The sequence below is a fragment of the Gigantopelta aegis genome, unplaced genomic scaffold (assembly GCF_016097555.1).
Source record: "Gigantopelta aegis isolate Gae_Host unplaced genomic scaffold, Gae_host_genome ctg2585_pilon_pilon, whole genome shotgun sequence".
Classification (NCBI taxonomy): Eukaryota; Metazoa; Mollusca; class Gastropoda; order Neomphalida; family Peltospiridae; genus Gigantopelta; species Gigantopelta aegis.
In genome coordinates, this window is record NW_024532962.1 from 12,664 (window position 1) to 31,713 (window position 19,050).

Consider the following 19,050-nt stretch of genomic DNA (forward strand, 5'->3'; position numbering starts at 1 on the left):
CTAAAAAAAGTATGAGTTATTGTTGATCAGGATGAACATGACATGTATAGAATTAAGGTAAAACCTGGGATTCTGAGCACAAAGTATTCCAGGAGTCAGTTTGATCTCTGTCTGTAGCGACTCTTAAATGATTCTGTTGTCATCGTAGAATGTACTATCCACTTTGTCAAGCTCTCAAGTCTACAGCTTCTGGCTGACAAGGGTTCTTCCAGTGTGACTGCAGCAAAGGCAATAAGCAGTGTCAGACAAACAGGTGCAAGTGTTATAAAGCAAATAGACTTTGTAACAGCAGGTGTCAACACAGCATTCTCAGTTGTCAAAATAAGAATTAGCTGAATTACTGTTTCATCAAAGATGTCTCATTGTGGTGATTGTGTATGAAAATGTGACTTATGTACAGATATTAAAACTAATGGTAGTGTGGTTTAATATTGTTATACATATATATACAATATATATATTCAATATACATAATCTTACTGTAACATATATATATATATATATATATATATATATATATATAATTTTTAATCAGCACTATCACTATAAACAAGTTTCAATGTATTACAATTTCTCAATCCATTTCTTTTCCAAACATTGCATAACAACTTTTTGTACCTGAAAGAATGTGACCAATACTTTTAATTCTAAAGGTATGTACTACTTATGATAGATGAATATTTAATTTAAACTAGTACTGTTAATTTACCACAATAAGCAGGTTGTTACATAACATGCCAGGTTCCTACAGCATGTTGCTTAGTCTAGGATCTGTTCCAATACTCCTGCAGCATGTATGTAGTAACATATAGTGTTCCACTGATACTAGTGTTTACTGATATATTCAATACTGATAAATATGTTTAAATTTTGACCGATATTTTATCCGATATTCAAAACAAAATGATGTATCAAAGGAAGAAGATGAAGAAAGAAACAAATATATAAAACAATTAAAAGTAATAGTTGTAATTAACAAATCATAAATTTTGGTTTAAGAAGAGTAATTGCTTAACCTTTTTTTGTAAGAGGCAGTTTCTTGAGTTAGTACATATGTCTGATGCACTATTGAATAACCTTTCAGAAAACAACTGAGGTAGGTGGAGCACTTAAATATCATCATGCTAATAGTGTCAGCATTGAATGATCATGTGAAGTATAATATGGCTTCCACAAACACACATGTTTGTCCATCAGTTTTATCAAACATGAAATGAATGATACAGATAAGAAAATTATTGTGATATTGGTACCAATACTGATTCATATATCAGTCCAACACTAGTAACATATCTTGTAATGACCATGAGGTGAGTATCACAACCATTCTACAGACTACACTACCATCTTCTGATAACAGAAGTAATCATACACAGTATAGGTACAACATATGTCACTAGTTCTTAACACATATATACATATGTATATGTATAAAATATTTCAGATATAAAGTGTTTGGATATGCAAGCCACCTAGTTGCTAATACTAGTATTCACCTTACATTTAAATATATTCATTGCATGCACTTCACATGAAAGAGTATTGCTGTCTCTCGTCATAGGGTATCTTAGTGAAATTTAATAAGTACCTATTTGGAAATAAGGTCAGATCCATTGCTATGAATGTAGTTACATTTATAGATTATAATAGACAAAATATATATTGGTGTTTTCAAAACTTAAACAGAGCACCAATGAGATTTAATGTACATATGACAATTTCAGTTACATAACCTTTATATACATGTATTGATAAGTTCAGTTTTTTCCTCATACATTGGTTTGTTTCTGATACATCCTATATTGCCATATTTATTTCTAATACTGACAGGCAAATCTATTTGGTTAACCAAGGAAGCTGTTATAATTTAGAACAATAGTCATCAGTTATCTATGTAAACTTGACATATAGTATCATTCTTAGCAGGTATAACTAATGGTATATAACTAAATAGTTTGATGTCACATACTTTGTACCATCTGTACTTAAAAAAATGGAAATCCTTATTTAATATCTTCATTTAATTATCATACATTTTAATTAACCTGTTGCTAAGTTCTCTTTAGGGTATCACTAGTTAATATACATATATCATATGTAAATGTATTGTTATATATAGAAACTACTGGCACTGTAAATTTTGGTTTTAATATCAAATAAAGTGTGAGGGTTAATTACTATCAAATCACTCATACCAAAAAAATTTCACTAGGAGTGTAAGGTTGTGTTATAGGATATAAATGTTACTAAACAATTATACGTCTGTTTATTTAAAAATACTCCATTCATTGTGACTTCTAGATCTACATATACATATATACATACGTACATATATATATATATATAATTTTTAATCAGCACTATCACTATAAACAAGTTTCAATGTATTACAATTCTCAACCATTTTTTCTAAACATTGCATAACAAGTTTTTGTACCTGAAAAAATGTGACCAATACTTTTAATTCTAATAGTATGTACTACTTATGATAGATGAATATTTAATTTAAACTAGTACTGTTAATTTACCACAATAAGCAGGTTGTTACATAACATGCCAGGTTCCTACAGCATGTTGCTTAGTCTAGGATCTGTTCCAATACTCCTGCAGTAAAATTGCTCAGGATACACAGCATGTATCTAGTAACATATAGTGTTCCACTGATACTAGTGTTTACTGATATATTTATTACTGATAAATATGTTTAAATTCTCAGTGATATTTTAACCGATATTCAAGATAAAATGATGTATTGAAGGAAGAAGATGAAGAAAGAAACAAATATATAAAACAATTAAAACTATAATAGTTGTAATTAACAAATCATAAATTTTGGTTTAAGAAGAGTAATTGCTCAACATTTTTTGTAAGGGGCAGTTTCTTGAGTTAGTACATATGTCTGATGCACTATTGAATAACCTTTCAGAAACAACTGAGGTAGGTGGAGCACTTAAATGTCATCATGCTAATAGTGTCAGCATTGATTGATCATGTGAAGTATAATATGGCTTCCACAAACACACGTTTTTGTCCATCAGTTTTATCAAACATGAAATGAATGATACTGATAAGAAAAATTATTGTGATATTGGTACCAATACTGATTCATATATCAGTCCAACACTAGTAACATACCTTGTAATGACCATGAGGTGAGTATAATAACATTCTACAGACTACACTACCATCTTCTGATAACAGAAGTAATCATACACAGTATAGGTACAACATATGTCACTAGTTGTTAAACACATATATACATATGTATATATAATTATTTCGGATATAAAGTATTTGTATATGCAAGCCACCTAGTTGCTAATACTAGACTCACCTTACATTTAAATAATTCATTGGATGCACTTCACATGAAAGAGTATTGCTGTCTCTCGTCATAGGGTATCTTAGTGGAATTTAATAAGTACCTTTTTGGAAATAAGGTCAGATCCATTGCTATGAATGTAGTTACATTTATAGATTATAATAGACAAATATATATTGTTGTTGTTTTCAAAACTTAAACGAGCAGCAATGAGATTTAATGTACATATGACAATTTCAGTTACATAACCTTTATATACATGTATTGATAAGTTCAGTTTTTCCTCATACATTGGTTTGTTTCTGATACATCCTATATTGCCATATTTATTTCTAATACTGACAGGCAAATCTATTTGGTTAACCAAGGAAGCTGTTATAATTTAGAACAATAGTCATCAGTTATCTATGTAAACTTGACATATAGTAATCATTCTTAGCAGGTATAACTAATGGTTATATAACTAATGGTTTGATGTCACATACTTTGCACCATCTGTACTTAAAAAATGGAAATCCTTATTTAATATCTTTATTTATACATTTTAATTAACCTGTTGCTGAGTTCTTTAGTGTTTTACTATTTAATATACATATATCCCATTTGTAAATGTATATGTTATATACAGAAAGTACTGGCACTGTGATTTTTTTTATTTTAATATCAAATGAAGTGTACAAATCATACAAACCAATAATTCATAACATAAGATACATATGTCCTATGATGACATAAGTAATAATTATTATATGAAAAGACTTTTCTTTTCCCAAAATTTACATTGACCTGCTAAATATTGTTACTTCTGAAGTAACACATGTTAGCTTTATTTTAATATTTATGCAGTAAACCATATCAGACAAACTTCATGGTGGTCCTTACCTCATGTGTGTTTAAACACCTGTAAAATTAGTCTCTCAACATATCACAAGGTGCTATGAATGCATTCAACAATGAAGTACAATAATAATCATAACATGTCAATAATAATTTATTTATTCCTAAAAACAATTGTTTGCACTGAATGTATGAATTTGTTTCATATGTTAAGGCTATATAAAACCTAATCCTTAAAAGCTCTAAATTTTTCCCATGATTTCTTCTGGTGCAATTCCTCTGATGACTACAACTTCAATATATCTGGTAAGTCATACATAATTACAATCTATTTACATTCAATGATCATAAGTAAATTATAGTCTTACAAGCCAGACAAACTCAAAACAGGAATGATTGGGTCTTGCCTGCTATATATATATATATAATATGTACTTATGTTTCCATAAACTTCTTACTTATCGTTTGTATGTGTACAAAATATATAAAATGTACTATATTGTAGCCTCTACAATATGACTACTCTTGAAACCAGACATTCCTTTTGTTTCGACTTTAGGCAAAAGATAAAATTAAATGTACTATAGTACCATACTATAACAAACTGTCAATCTCTTTGCCATAAACATCTATGAAAGTTTAATTTTAATTTATTATTATTGTTTATTACTTTAATAAAAGCAACAATGATGAAAAATACATTCAGACAGATAAATCAGGGTGTTGCTAAACTGAGGCAAAAATATTAGGAAGAGATTAACTTAGACTTTGTAAGAGTTTTAAGTATGATAGTCAAAATGATTTTTGCAAAATTAATCAATACCTCAAAATACTGATTGCGGAATAAGTAGTTATTAATAGGTGATACCCCCCACAATAGACAAAACAGCAGACATTAAGTTTGTTCAAAACAGTTGAGAAATGATTTCTTTTGCTTTAGGTAGGTTTAAATTTTAAAGACATGTTAATTCTATTAAGCTTTCATATTTTTGTCTGGAGATCTGGATTTCTTAGTAGTTTAAATAAAGGGGAAATGTTTTGCTAAAAATTTCTACCAATAGTTTTCGTATAAAAAGTTACTACAAGACTATTTCAGGCATAAAGTCTACATAATTTACTATGCAGAAAGGACAATCATTGTGTTTTCTATTGTACATGAAGATCAAAAATGAATGACCATTATGCTCTTAAAGATGACAAATCTAAAAACCCATTCTATTGATAAGTCAACCAATTCACTGATGAAAGACAAAGGCGTCCATTCATTTTTACTCCGTAATTTCACATTCTGCTAACTGAAACATGTCACTTCGCTTAATTCTATCCTCGTGTTGCAAACAAGTCACATATGTAACCAACACCGACGTGATGCAAGCTTTTCGTCATTATGTGAACCAGCCTTAAGGAAGACTTGCGGTGCTTCCCCTTTGCTCATCATTGAGAGATGGTAGGAAAGTAGTAACCTATAGAAATGGGTTGAACGGATAGTGCTAACCTTTTAATTAGCAGTAACCCAGTAAAAAAGGTTTCTGAAAACTATGTCCACCAGACATATTCCTTTCACCCAATTTATTTATTAGGAATATGGTGTTCAAGTAGAAAAAATGACAAGAGCTCAATGAAAATATTGATAGAAAAAAGCTTAACAAAGATGAAACATCAATAAAAACCTCTCTGTGTCTTGTAGACTGATTTAGGAGTTATTGCATTAAGGGAGTTTTAGATCATGAGGACAGAATTCTATTCCTATTTTTTTTATTTCTTCTGTGAACTTTAGCATATTTTAAAATCCAATTAACGGCCAGTTGATGAGTTCCAATTACGTATTCCTAACTTTATTTATGAAATGTGCACCATTTTCTAGGCTTTCTTGTTACTTACTGAAATGTGGAGTGTGAGTACCACAAGCTGTCTCATAGAACTGAGCATAAGTGAGATGTTTTCTAGTTTGGATTGAGTTGGGTTCCTGAATTTGATTGTATATTGTAGGGTGTATTATTTACGGAAGCCGAGGACAGACATTCAAATTCTGTATAACCTTGTTTAAATGAAATTGGGAATAAAATTGAAATGTCCATCTGGAGCTTCCATAGAGCCTAGGACAAAAATCAAATTACTGTTTCTTCCTTGTACCTTTGTGTATTAAAAAATTAACAACCCAGTTTATGACTTTCAATTTCTTATTCCTTATTCCATTCTTTGAATGTGTGCCATTTCTAGGCATTACTTGTGACTTAATAAACACAGAGCATGAGTAGTGCAAGCAGTCTCTTAAAATCAAGTGTCAGTGAGATATTTTCAGTTGGGTTGGGCTCCCAAGTTTGGTTGCATATTTTAGGTCTGTTGTATACATTCCAGTCCAATTCTCATTTATAGAACCTCTTTACTGTAATATTAAATTCCATCATCTCTGTACATTTTAAACTTAATTGTAGCTTACACCAACTGATTGCATGCATACTTAATTAAGTGGAAAAACTAAAAGACATCTACATTTTTGATCATTTCTATGAAGTATTTACTATCATTATTAATCCTTTATATATGAAATTAATTATTGTGGACATGCCTATTAATACTAAATTAATAATTGCCTAAAGATACTTCATAGAAAGTTGTGTCTCTGTTTTTAAGAGCATTTTTTGTTGCTATGCTAAACTTTATACTTTAAAGTCAGAGAGTAAATGCACTAAAGGTCAGCAAAGTATGTTACATTATAATGAATGAATAGGATTATAGTCTGTTTTGTGTTCACCTTGCCACCGGAAATTAGTAGTGGGTGTAATTAGTACGCATAACACATACCACGCATTTATTAAATACTTGTGATGTTATTCTTCGAGTTATCATAAAAGCCCACGTGTCTGTGTGTAGAGTTAATTTTTCTTTTTTTTTGTAAGAACAAATTTATTAGCTACAGTAGTATAGTACTTTTTATTTATATGATTAACCTTTATAGTTTGAATGTATTTTAACATACTGGCTCTCTCTTCAAGTGGTAGCCATTTTATTGATTAATAAAATTCACGATATCACATTCATCATGGTCAGTGGTATCTCCTATACTTTGGTTATGGTAAAAATTTTGTTCTTGTGGGTCGTATCATATAGAAAACAATGTTAAAAAGAACCCAGATGGTCACCAGGAGACCACACATGACTTGGAAATTTTTTAATTTGGTTGAGTTATTAGAAAGTTATAACTTTTTACCAGCAAGGTGAACACAATAGAATGCTGATGTAGTGTATCAATGATAAGGTTTAAAAGGAAGGCTCAAAATAAATTCTACTTTTGATATTCTCGATATTACCACTTGAAATAGTTCCCTCCCCATATCCTGTTAACAATATATACATCCTGTGACTCTTACAAGGAATATACAAGTATATAGTTTTATCTAACACTTTTAAGTACAAGTTAAAAAATTTGGCTTGTTCATTACCATTATGTTATAAGAAATAGGTCATTGGTGGAAAAAGGAAAATTTGGGGGCAGGTCACGTGTTGAAAAGTTAATTGATCTAAATCACAAACTGACAAAAAGGGTCAATTATGACTAAAATTTTGCTTACATAGAGTGACTCACTGTCCTCTCTTGTAACCAGTCAGGATTCTGAGGGAACTTTTTATTCGAGTCATTGTTCAGTATCTTCATAGCACGTTTCTCATACGTCAATATCTTCTTAATTGGAAATGTGGGCGAAAGCATATGTCCTATTTATTAAGTGGGTGTGTCATATAATGATATCACGATGTCTGTTACTACTGGTTAGTGGTCAGTTTTATGCCTTTGGCTTAAAATTGAGCATACTGTGAGATTTGTTATTGTTATTTTACTAAATTATAATGTTATCTGATGTGTGTTATATCTTGTGTATAAAATTTGGTTTTGTTTTTTTTCATCCTATTTTGTGTCTTTAGCTCATTAAGATGGAAAAATAATGATTTTATAATCAAATAAATTGAATTGAGGAAATTCCAACTTTCTGACAATAATGTAAAGTTAAGTAAAATCAACACATATTAAATTTACATAAATCACTAAATAAATTTTAAAGTAGAAATAATTCTGTAACTGTTTTGAACTCTTTCTTGTCCACCATTTTGTCCTGCTGGGTGTGTGTGACTAGTCTTGCATAGCCAACTCCTCTCGTAAAATGATACAAGACAACTTAATAATATGGTTAAAACTTTTGGCAGAAGATTTTCAATTTAAGAGTCTCTGATTTTCTAGCTAAGTGAGATCTGTCAAAATTAAATAAATAGTCATTTCATTTGAAATTTACTCTTACTATCTAGTGTGTCAGTGATATAACGAAGTATTAAAATAAGTTTGGTAGTGTCTCTATTTCTTTATATTAGGAGGAATACCATTGTTGAGGCAGCTCGTAATGGTGATCTTGGATGTAATAAAGAGTGCCCATAGAAGATGGCTCTGTTCATGTTAATGCTATAGATGAAGTAAGTCCAGGTTATGACATAATTAAATAATTACTGACTTATAGACATTGTTTAACAATATGCATTAATATGACAAACAGTTATAATGATGTTCATAGAAATAGTAATACCAATTTATAGTACAGAGTTAAACATTATCCTATCAAGAATGACACCATATTGATGTGAACTGTAAAAAATGTCACAATTATCTGATGAACAGTCTATATTGTACATGTGACTGTGTTATATGAACCTGATATCTACAAATGGTATTTATTATCTAATAGATACATGTTACATTTAGAACAGTGGTGATTAAATTATATGATACTTTCTCTGTCTCTACTTAGTATGGCAGGACTATGTTACATCATGCTGCCTAATAATGGACAGATTAATATCAATCAGTTGTTTGCTTTGTATTCTTGCAGACCCCAATATACACGGATAAGGTAAGTATTTGTAGATAATGTTATATGTTACAAATTATTCAAGCAATGTACTTAATATCATATGATAAGTACATGACTTTTATCAGTTTATATGTTACATATTACTATCCAACAATACATAGGTGTAGGAACAATTTTTGTCATTGGAAGCATATATGTAACATTTTTAACATTGTTCAGTTTAACAATGAAGTATTTGCAAAAACAACCAAAAGATAACCTTCTTCTGTCATTTTACACTGACAAAAATTTTTGAAATGTTTTTTCATACAATGTGCGTCTACAAGGTGTAAATTGAGGCTTATGAGGATAAGGATTTTAAAAATTGTCTAATCTAAATCAGTTGATTGGGGGGGGGGGGGAGGGCATGTGCCCCCCCCTGTTTCCTACACTATACAATAAACTATTGTTTATAGTGTCAAGTATCAATGCAATTATATAATGTACAATATATATTATTTAATTGTTAACTTGTTTCTTTATGTTAACTTTGTTCTTTGTAAAAATAACTATAATGACTGGTCATAGTGTACATATTGCAAGTGTATGTATTATGGACTTCACAGTTTAATTTAAAGTTTTGAGGTGTAGTTTATTATTAAAGATTGTAATTTTATATTAGGTAGACATAATCTATGATGAAGTAACTTTAACAGAATATGAATGTTATGTTGGATCATTCACTTTTTCCCTCCAATTTTACTAAAGTTGACAATAATGTTATATATATTTAGGATGGCATAACTCCATTGCACACAGCATGTTACAATGGTCATGATAAAGTAGTACAAGTATTACTAGACCATGGTATTCAAGTGGATGTTCAAAAACAAGGTCAGTAACATATTATTTGTTCATTTTAAGTTAAGTAGTACAACAGAATTTAATAATGTTACTTTGGTCATAAAAAAACACAAATGAATTTGATAATATGTTTATGAAGTGTTAAGTATCTTATAAAATGAGTGAGGTATTATCCTTACTACAATACATTTGTAGATGTAGTTGTATTTGGATTTCAATTTATATTTGCTTTAATACTGTAACTTAGTGTGTGACATGTAAAACTTAGATGTGTGATTTAGTATTTAAAATGGTTTTATGTAATTTTACATGTTATATACATGATTATACTAATTTGATGTTTCCCTTGTGACATTTAGTTCTGTATATACATATATATATATATATATATATATATATAGGATGGTCATACTGCAATCATGTTGCATCACAGAGTTGGCTACAGTGAAATTGTTAAAATGTTACTAAAGGCTAATGCTAGGATTGATCTCACAAATGAAGTAAGTTATTTCTTGTGTACAACTGAACTGGTCGTTTATTAAGATAATTACTGTAAATACCTTTGTGTTCATTTGTATGTAATTGTAAGCTTTTTAACCTGGTATTAAAATCGAGCAAGTAGGTGTTATTTCAATATTTATTTATATATCTTACCTGGCCACAAATACAATGTTAACTGCTCTTTACATCTCTTCCAAATTACTTGTTAATAAAATTATAACTTGTGAATTTAAATCTTTTTTTAATAGTCAAAGTGTTTAGTAATAACAAATAGATTTGAAGTGTCATTGTTGCTAAGCTTGCAATGACTGGTGATAATGTACATACTGCTAATGTAGTTGTTATGACTTCATAGTTTATATTAAATTTTTGAGGTGTAGTTTATTATTAAAGAAAGTTATATGTAATTTTATATTAGGTAGACATAATCTATGATGAAATAACTTTAACAGAATATGAATGTTCTGTTGTATCATTCGCTTTTACCATCCAATTTTACTAAAGGTGACAATAATGTTATATCTTATTTAGAATGGCATAACTCCATTGCACTTAGCATGTTCCAATGGTCATGATAAAGTAGTACAAGTATTACTAGACCATGGTGTTCAAGTGGATGTTCAAGACAAGGTCAGTAACATATCATTTGTTCATTTTAAGTTAAGTAGCACAACAGAATTTAATAATGTTACTTTGGTCATAAAAACACAAATGAATTTGATAATTTGTTTATGAAAGTGTTAAGTGTCTTATAAAATGAGTGATGGTATTATCCTTACTACAATACATTTGTAGATGTAGTTGTATTTGGAATTCAATTTATATTTGCATTAATGCTATGATTTTTTTTTTTTATTTATATAACCTTACCTTGCCGCAAATGCAATGTTAACTGCTGGCTTTTATCACTTTTAGCCCTTTCAATTTGCTTATTGAGAAAATTATAATATATTTAAAACTTCTATATGATAATTAAAGTGTTTAGTAATAAGAGATAGATTTGAGGTGTCATTGTTACTAAGCTTACAATGACTGGTCATAATGAACATACAACTAAAATATACTTGTTGATGTACTTGTATTTCTGATATATAGTACTTTATGGCTTATAAGTGTTAGTAGTACTATCACTTCATAGTTTGTAATAACTGTAAACAACTTTGTGTTCATTTGTATGTAATTGGAGCTTTTAACCTGGTATTAAAATGGACAAGAGGTGTTATTTCAACATTTATTTATATAGCCTTACCTGGCCACAAATACAATGTTAACTGCTCTTTACATCTCTTTCAAATTACTTGTTAACAAAATTATAACTTGTGAATTTAAATCTTTTATTTTCATAGTCAAAGTGTTTAGTAATAACAAATAGATTTGAAGTGTCATTGTTGCTAAGCTTGCAATGACTGGTGATAATGTACATACTGCAAATGTAGTTGTTATGACTTCATAGTTTATATTAAATTTTTGAGGTGTAGTTTATTATATTAAAGACAGTTATATGTAATTTTATATTAGGTAGACATAATCTATGATGAAATAACTTTAACAGAATATGAATGTTATGTTGTATCATTTGCTTTTATCATCTAATTTTACTAAAGGTGACAATAATGTTATATCTTATTTAGGATGGCATAACTCCATTGCACTTAGCATGTTTCAATGGTCATGATAAAGTAGTACAAGTATTACTAGACCATGGTGTTCAAGTGGATGTTCAAGACAAGGTCAGTAACATATCATTTGTTCATTTTAATTTAGCACAACAGAAATTAATAATGTTACTTTGGTCATAAAAACACAAATGAATTTGATAATTTGTTTATGAAAGTGTTAAATGTCTTATAAAATGAGTGATGGTATTATCCTTACTACAATACATTTGTAGATGTAGTTGTATTGGAATTCAATTTATATTTGCATTAATACTATGACTTAGTTTTGACATGTAAAGCTTAGAGGTGTGGTTTAAGTATTTAAAATTGTTTTAATAATTTAAGCTATTTATATACATGATTATTCAAATGTTTTGATATGAGGAGGATCATACATTTATATCAAACTTGTATATTATATATATATAAATCAAAAACAGCTACTCATTTGCATCAAAAACTAAGGCTTACAGTGAAATTGTAAAAATGTTACATAAAGGTTAATTAGGATTGATAAAACAAGAAAAATAAGTTAACTCATGTACAACTGAACTGTTCATTTATTAAGTAATTACTGTAAATACCTTTGTGTTCATTTGTATGTAATTGAGCTTTTACCACTGGTATTAAAATGGACAAGGTGTTTTTCAACATTTATTTATATAGTCTTACCTGGCCACAAATACAATGTTAACTGCTCTTTATCACTCTTCCAAATTACTTGTTTGAATAAAATTATAACTTGTGAATTTAAATGTTTTTTAATAGTCAAAGTGTTTAGTAATAACAAATAGATTTGAGGTGTCATTGTTGCTAAGCTTGCAATGACTGTTGATAATGTACATACTGCAAATGTAGTTGTTATGACCTCATAGTTATATTAAAGAAACAAGGTGTAGTTTTTATTAAATCCTTATATCTAATTTTATATTTGGTTTGATCATAATCTCCCGAAAAGTACCACATTATTAAAGTATGATGTTCTGTTGTGGATTAGGAAGATTCCAATTTTACTAATATGACAATAATGCTTATATCTATTTAGAATGGCAAACTCCATTGCACAAAGCAGTTCCAATGGTCGTAAAGTAGTAGAAGTATTACTAGAGCATGGTGTTAAGTGTGCTTCAAGACAAGGCCTGGACAAGGTGTTAATAAGGTAGTACAACAACATTGATAGAATAATGTTGTTTATTTGAGAAAACTCAAATAATTTGATCCAGTGTCATGAAAGTTTCAAGTGTCTTATAAAATGGTTGATGGTAGTATCGAATTACAATACATTTGTAGATAATGTATATTTATATTGTTGATTACCTATGAATTTGATAATGTTTAATGAACTGTGTTATTTGTGTATGGTAATAATTTATGAAATACTTATCCTTACTACATACATTTAACTGTAGTGAAATTTGGAATTCAAGATATTTGCTATAGGACTAGAAATTTTAAATTATCTTGAGTACAACCATCACTCCCACTTGTGAAAGATAATTACTGTAGGATGACTTTTACTGCAATCTCATCGATGCATATTGACGAAGGCTTGAAACCTGTTGGAAATGTTACTAAAGGCATAATGCCAGGATTTAGTCATCAGCCAATTGAACTGTGTCACCCTGAAAATGGAGAGGAACTGGGTTTACCTACAAATTACTTGTAATGCACTTGTGTTCATTGTATGTAATAGCTTTTAAGCAGGTATTAAAATGTAGTAGGTGTTATTTTTGATATTTATTTATATAGAGCTTATCAACAAATACATTGGCCTTCTCTTTACATCTCTTCTAAATTACTAATAATAAAATTATAACGGTGGGTTTAATCATATTTTAAAGTCAAAGTGTTTAGTCTTAACAAATAGATTTGAAGTGTCTTTGATGCTAAGCTTGGTTGACAGGTGATAAAATGTGCTAATGTAGTTGTCATGACTTCATAGTTTATATTAAATCCAGTATTCATATTGATCATATACCAAGTACCTTTTCCCATCCGCCTGAAATGGCACTTGTAGTTCCAATTCCCAGCGATCCCTTATAAGCCTGGATTCTTTGTCATTGCTATGATGTTCAAGTTTTACTGGAAGGTGACAATAATGATAATTTAATTGATCTTCAAACTCCACTCTTAGCTTTCTTTCAAATGAATCTGATAAAGTAGTTATGTAAGTGTTAGTGTCTTTTAAAATTGTTGATGTAGGTCATTAGCTTTTTAAAGTACATTTTAAATGTAGGTGAACAATTCAATAATGTTACTATCGCCTCATGGCACAATACAATTGAATTTGATAAAATGTTGACAACAACTGTTAAGTGTCTTATTTGTATGGCAGACTATCCTTACTTACAATACATTTGCGGATGTGACAAACTGCTCCCAATATTTATTTCGAAGCATCTGTCTGAATTTAGGAAGCAAGGACAGTGGTTTCATCATTTGTTCATTTTTTAAATTTTCACTGCTCAAGAGAATTTAATAAAGTTACTTTCCCTCATCTTGTTGTCACAGCAATGGCTGAGTATATTTAAGTGTAAAAGTGTAGTTTAAATGGCATGTTTTGCTATTATTTTTAGCCCGATAGAAATGTATGATATAGTTGGATTAACGGTTTGAATTGGCTCTCCCAATGTTCAATTGTGCTAGCTCCCTCCCTGTTATGGAAGTCTGGGCCATATTTTATTGATTGCGAATTCTGTGCAAATCACTCCATTGGACAGAGCGATGGATCTGGAATTGATCCGGAACCAAAGAAATTCCAATGACTGCTGGGGATCCAACACAGAATATGAAAATTACAGAGAAGTCCAGGGCCTCGAATAAGACCACCATCAGTATCCTGGTCAGTAAACCATTTGTAATCCTCTTTTTAGATGGCGCTAGCAGCAAATTGTCCTATGTACGTTATCATCCGACAACCAACTGTCTCATCCAGACCACCAATGGTTTGACTTATTTTGGTGAACATCTGGGAGCAGCTGATAGGCCAAATGGGAGACAAGTGAACTCGTAGGTCTTTTTTTGGAATTCAATCATTTCCGATCCTACTGTTAATTGGCAGGGCATTTAGGCATCCTTTATATACAATACATTTCACCATCCAATCTCCTTCCTGATCTGTTGTATCATGTATGTTTTTGCCATTTTGAATTGAGGTCATTTTTCAGATTAAACATGCCTCATTGCTCTGTCCTTTTTTGGGATAAGGAACATCTGTTAGATGCACTGAGGATGCTGTGGGGTGTCACCCTAAAGTATGGCCTCTTTTTTAATAAACTTTTTATCTGTTCTCTCATAAGTGACTCTTGCCTTCCTGGCAAATGCATTTGTCTCGGAGGGAATGATTAGTAAAACTATAATAATCTAGACTGTTACCCTTAGGTCTGTAACACCTTGACCTGAAGTAACTTTTTCCCATTTTTGTTTGGCTATTGCCTTGGAGCATTGGCTAATACATCTTTTAGAATACAAGATGACATTTCTTTTGTAACCCAATCGCTTATATGTACTATTGACAAAATACTTTAAAAATTTTTCTTTACTAAAAAGACAAGATATACATGGGGTCTCATTATTACATTTTACTAAAGTACTCAATCTCTGTCCTTTTTAACATGTTACAACTAGGTCCTCTTGGACACTAGTAGTCAGTCCTTCTTGGACATGTGTTGCCTAAGTGGAACTTCGTCTCTGAGTAACATTTTTGTTCATTCTTACTCCAAATGGCATTTTAGATGTAGAAGGGGAATTTAATTAGAAACCCCTGTTGGTCATAAAATGGTAGGATACGGCTGTTTAAAAAAAAATGGCCTCAAGTGCCGAGTCAAGGATGCTTGTCGTAGACACTTACCGCTACAGATCTCATTTGTAGCTTAGTTCTATAAAAGCTTCTGTTGTGATCAAGGAATGGTGCCACCACTTATACCAAAAAATCTATATGTCCTCCACTAGCGATTTTAAGTCTGGATTCAGACGACTGAGGGCCTTCAAATCCTCTCCAGGCTGAAAATGCTAAGTGAGTTGTTACGCGTTCTCTATAAACATTAAATGCCTTTGTATAGCGAAAAAAATAATCCGGATCATTATAGTCTTTGCATAATCAGCTCCTCCATCGCTGCCAATTAGATGTAATTGCAGCGTCGTTTAACACAATTTTGGAGGCGAGATAAGTTCTGTCAAATTCAATAGCGTACTTATGCATTCTTACTTTTCAGAAATACTATGTTAATTTCTTTACATCTCTTATGAATCTCCCTTGTTAACACTGAATCGATCCATCCAATTTTACTCGTCTTATTGTCAATAATGTTATATTACATTTAGAATAGCAAAACTCCTTAGATAAGCATGTTCCACTTCAAATAAAGTATTTCCTACCCATGTCCGACTGATGGTGTTCTACCTACAATCTTTCAAGATGTAGTCTGCCTCATTATAACCAGTTATTTTTAAGTTAAGTAGCTAGGTAGAATTTTGTCCTTGGCTTTGCCAATTTACCGATTATAAAGTCCCCAACTGTGACTTATGTCCTGAAACAATGAATTTTCATCTCTGACTGTATGAAATGTTAATTGTAGAATTTTCTTTTAATCCTTTTACTCAACTTGACAATAAGTGTTTGACTTGTTTAATATGGCTATAATAAAAGCTTCACTTGCAATCATAATGCACAGTGGTGCTTATAAAGTGAGTACAAGTATTACTAGAGGCATTGTGAAACTAGTCAATTGGATGTCTCATAAACAAGTTGTTGTGTACATATCATTTGTTCATTTATACTTATGTGTAGCATTTTAAAATTTTATAAAGTTAGTTTTTGTAAGTGCTGTAATTAGCTATTGTGTTTTAATGTATGCCATTGCAAATAAGATGTGTGAGTTCATTCTTATTAGTATAATTTGGATTTGTAGATGTAGTTTTATTTGGATTTCCATTAATATTTGCATCAATGCTATGAATTAGTTTTGACTTGTAAAGCATAGAAGTGTGGTTTAATATTTAAAATGGTTTTATATAATTTTATATTTATATACATGATTATACTAATTTGATGTTTCCCACATACACATTTATTTCTGTATATTGATATATAGGATGGTTTTACTGCAATTCATAGTGCATCACAGGAAGGCTACAGTGAAATTGTGGAAGTGTTACTAAAGGCTAATGCTAGGATTGATCTCACAAATAAAGTAAGTTATCTCTTGTACCACTGAACTTGTCAATTTATTAAGATAATTACTGTAAAGTACCTTTGTGTTCATTTGTATGTAATTGATGCTTTTTAACCTGGTATTAAAATGACAAGTAGGTGTTATTATTTCCAATTTACTATAGCCTTACCTGTCCACAAATACAATGTTAACTGTTCTTTATATCTCTTCCAAATTACTTGTTAACACAATTATAACTTGTGAATTTAAATCTGTTTTTAATATTCAAAGTATTTTAGTAATAACAAATAGATTTGAAGTGTCATTGTTGCTAAGCTTGAAATGACTGGTGATAATGTACATACTGCTAATGTAGTGTGTTATGACTTCATAGTTTATTGTAAGTTTTGGGTGGTAGTTTATTATTAAAGACAGTTATATGTAATTTTATATTAGGTAGACATAATCTATGATGAATTACGTTTAACAAAGAATATGAATGTTATGTTGTATCATTGACTTTTACCATCCAATTTTACTAAAGTTGACAATAATGTTATATCTTATTTAGAATGGCATAACTCCATTGAACTTGGCATGTTACAATGGTCGTGATAACGTAGTACAAGTATTACTAGACCATGGTGTTCAAGAATATGTTCAAGACAAGGTCAGTAACATATCATTTGTTCATTTTAATCCTTAAATAGCACATGTTTGAATTTAATTTATATGTAATTTGGTCATAAAAACACAAATGAAATGGAACAAAGGTGTTGTTTATAAAAGTGTTAAGTATATTCCTTATACAAATGAATGTTATACTCTTTACATCTCTTTAAATTACTTGTTGCAAAATTACATTTGTAATGTAGTCTTTTATTTGGAATTCAAGTTTAGTAATAACAAATAGATTTGAAGTTATAAGCTTGATTTTGCTAAAATTTTTGCAATGACTGGTGATAATGTACATACTGCAAATGTAGTTGTTATGACTTCATAGTTTATATTAAATTTTTGAGGTGTAGTTTATTATTAAAGACATAGTTATATGTAATTTTATATTAGGTAGACATAATCTATGATGAAATAACTTTTAACAGAGTATGAATGTTCTGTTGTATCATTCGCTTTTGCCATCCAATTTTACTAAAGTTGACAATAATGTTATATCTTATTTAGAATGGCAAACTCCATTGCACTTAGCATGTTCCAATGGTCATGATAAAGTAGTACAAGTATTACTAGACCATGGTGTTCAAGTGGATGTTCAAGACAAGGTCAGTAACATATCATTTGTTCATTTAAGTTAAGTAGCACAACAGAAATTAATAATGTTACTTTGGTCATAAAAACACAAATGAATTTGATAATTTGTTTATGAAAGTGTTAAGTGTCTTATAAAATGAGTGATGGTATTATCCTTACTACAATACATTTGTAGATGTAGTTGTATTTGGAATTCAATTTATATTTGCATTAATACTATGATTTTAGTGTGTGGCACGTAAAAGCCTTAGATGTGTGGTTTAGTATTTAAAATGGTTTTATGTAATTTTAGCCCTATTTATATACATGATTATACTAATTTGATGTTTCCCTAAATAACATATATAATGTATTTGTATATATATATATAGATGGTCTTACTGCAGCTTTGCATCACAGAAGGGTACAGTGAAATTGTGGAAATGTTACTAAAGGCTAATGCTAGGATTGATCTGCAAATAAAGTAAGTTATCTTATGTGTACATACTGAACTGGTCATTTATTAAGATATTTACTGTAAATACCTTTGTGTTCATTTGTATGTAATTAGAGCTTTTTTTAACCTGGTATTAAAATGGAACAAGAGGTGTTATTTCAACATTTATTTATAT

General features: G+C 30.0%; 1 protein-coding gene across 1 annotated transcript in view; it reads left to right on the top strand.

Moving 5' to 3' along the window:
- Positions 1-9,033: 9,033 nt before the first annotated feature.
- LOC121391521 (ankyrin-3-like) overlaps positions 9,034-19,050 on the top strand; it is a gene marked incomplete at its 5' end in the record, with an annotated part of 30,672 nt that continues 20,655 nt past the window's right edge. The window contains 4 exons of the mRNA XM_041523119.1: positions 9,034-9,054; positions 11,991-12,089; positions 17,111-17,209; positions 17,742-17,840. Coding sequence (XP_041379053.1) covers positions 9,034-9,054; positions 11,991-12,089; positions 17,111-17,209; positions 17,742-17,840 — 318 coding nt within the window. The remainder of the gene's footprint in view (positions 9,055-11,990; positions 12,090-17,110; positions 17,210-17,741; positions 17,841-19,050) is intronic.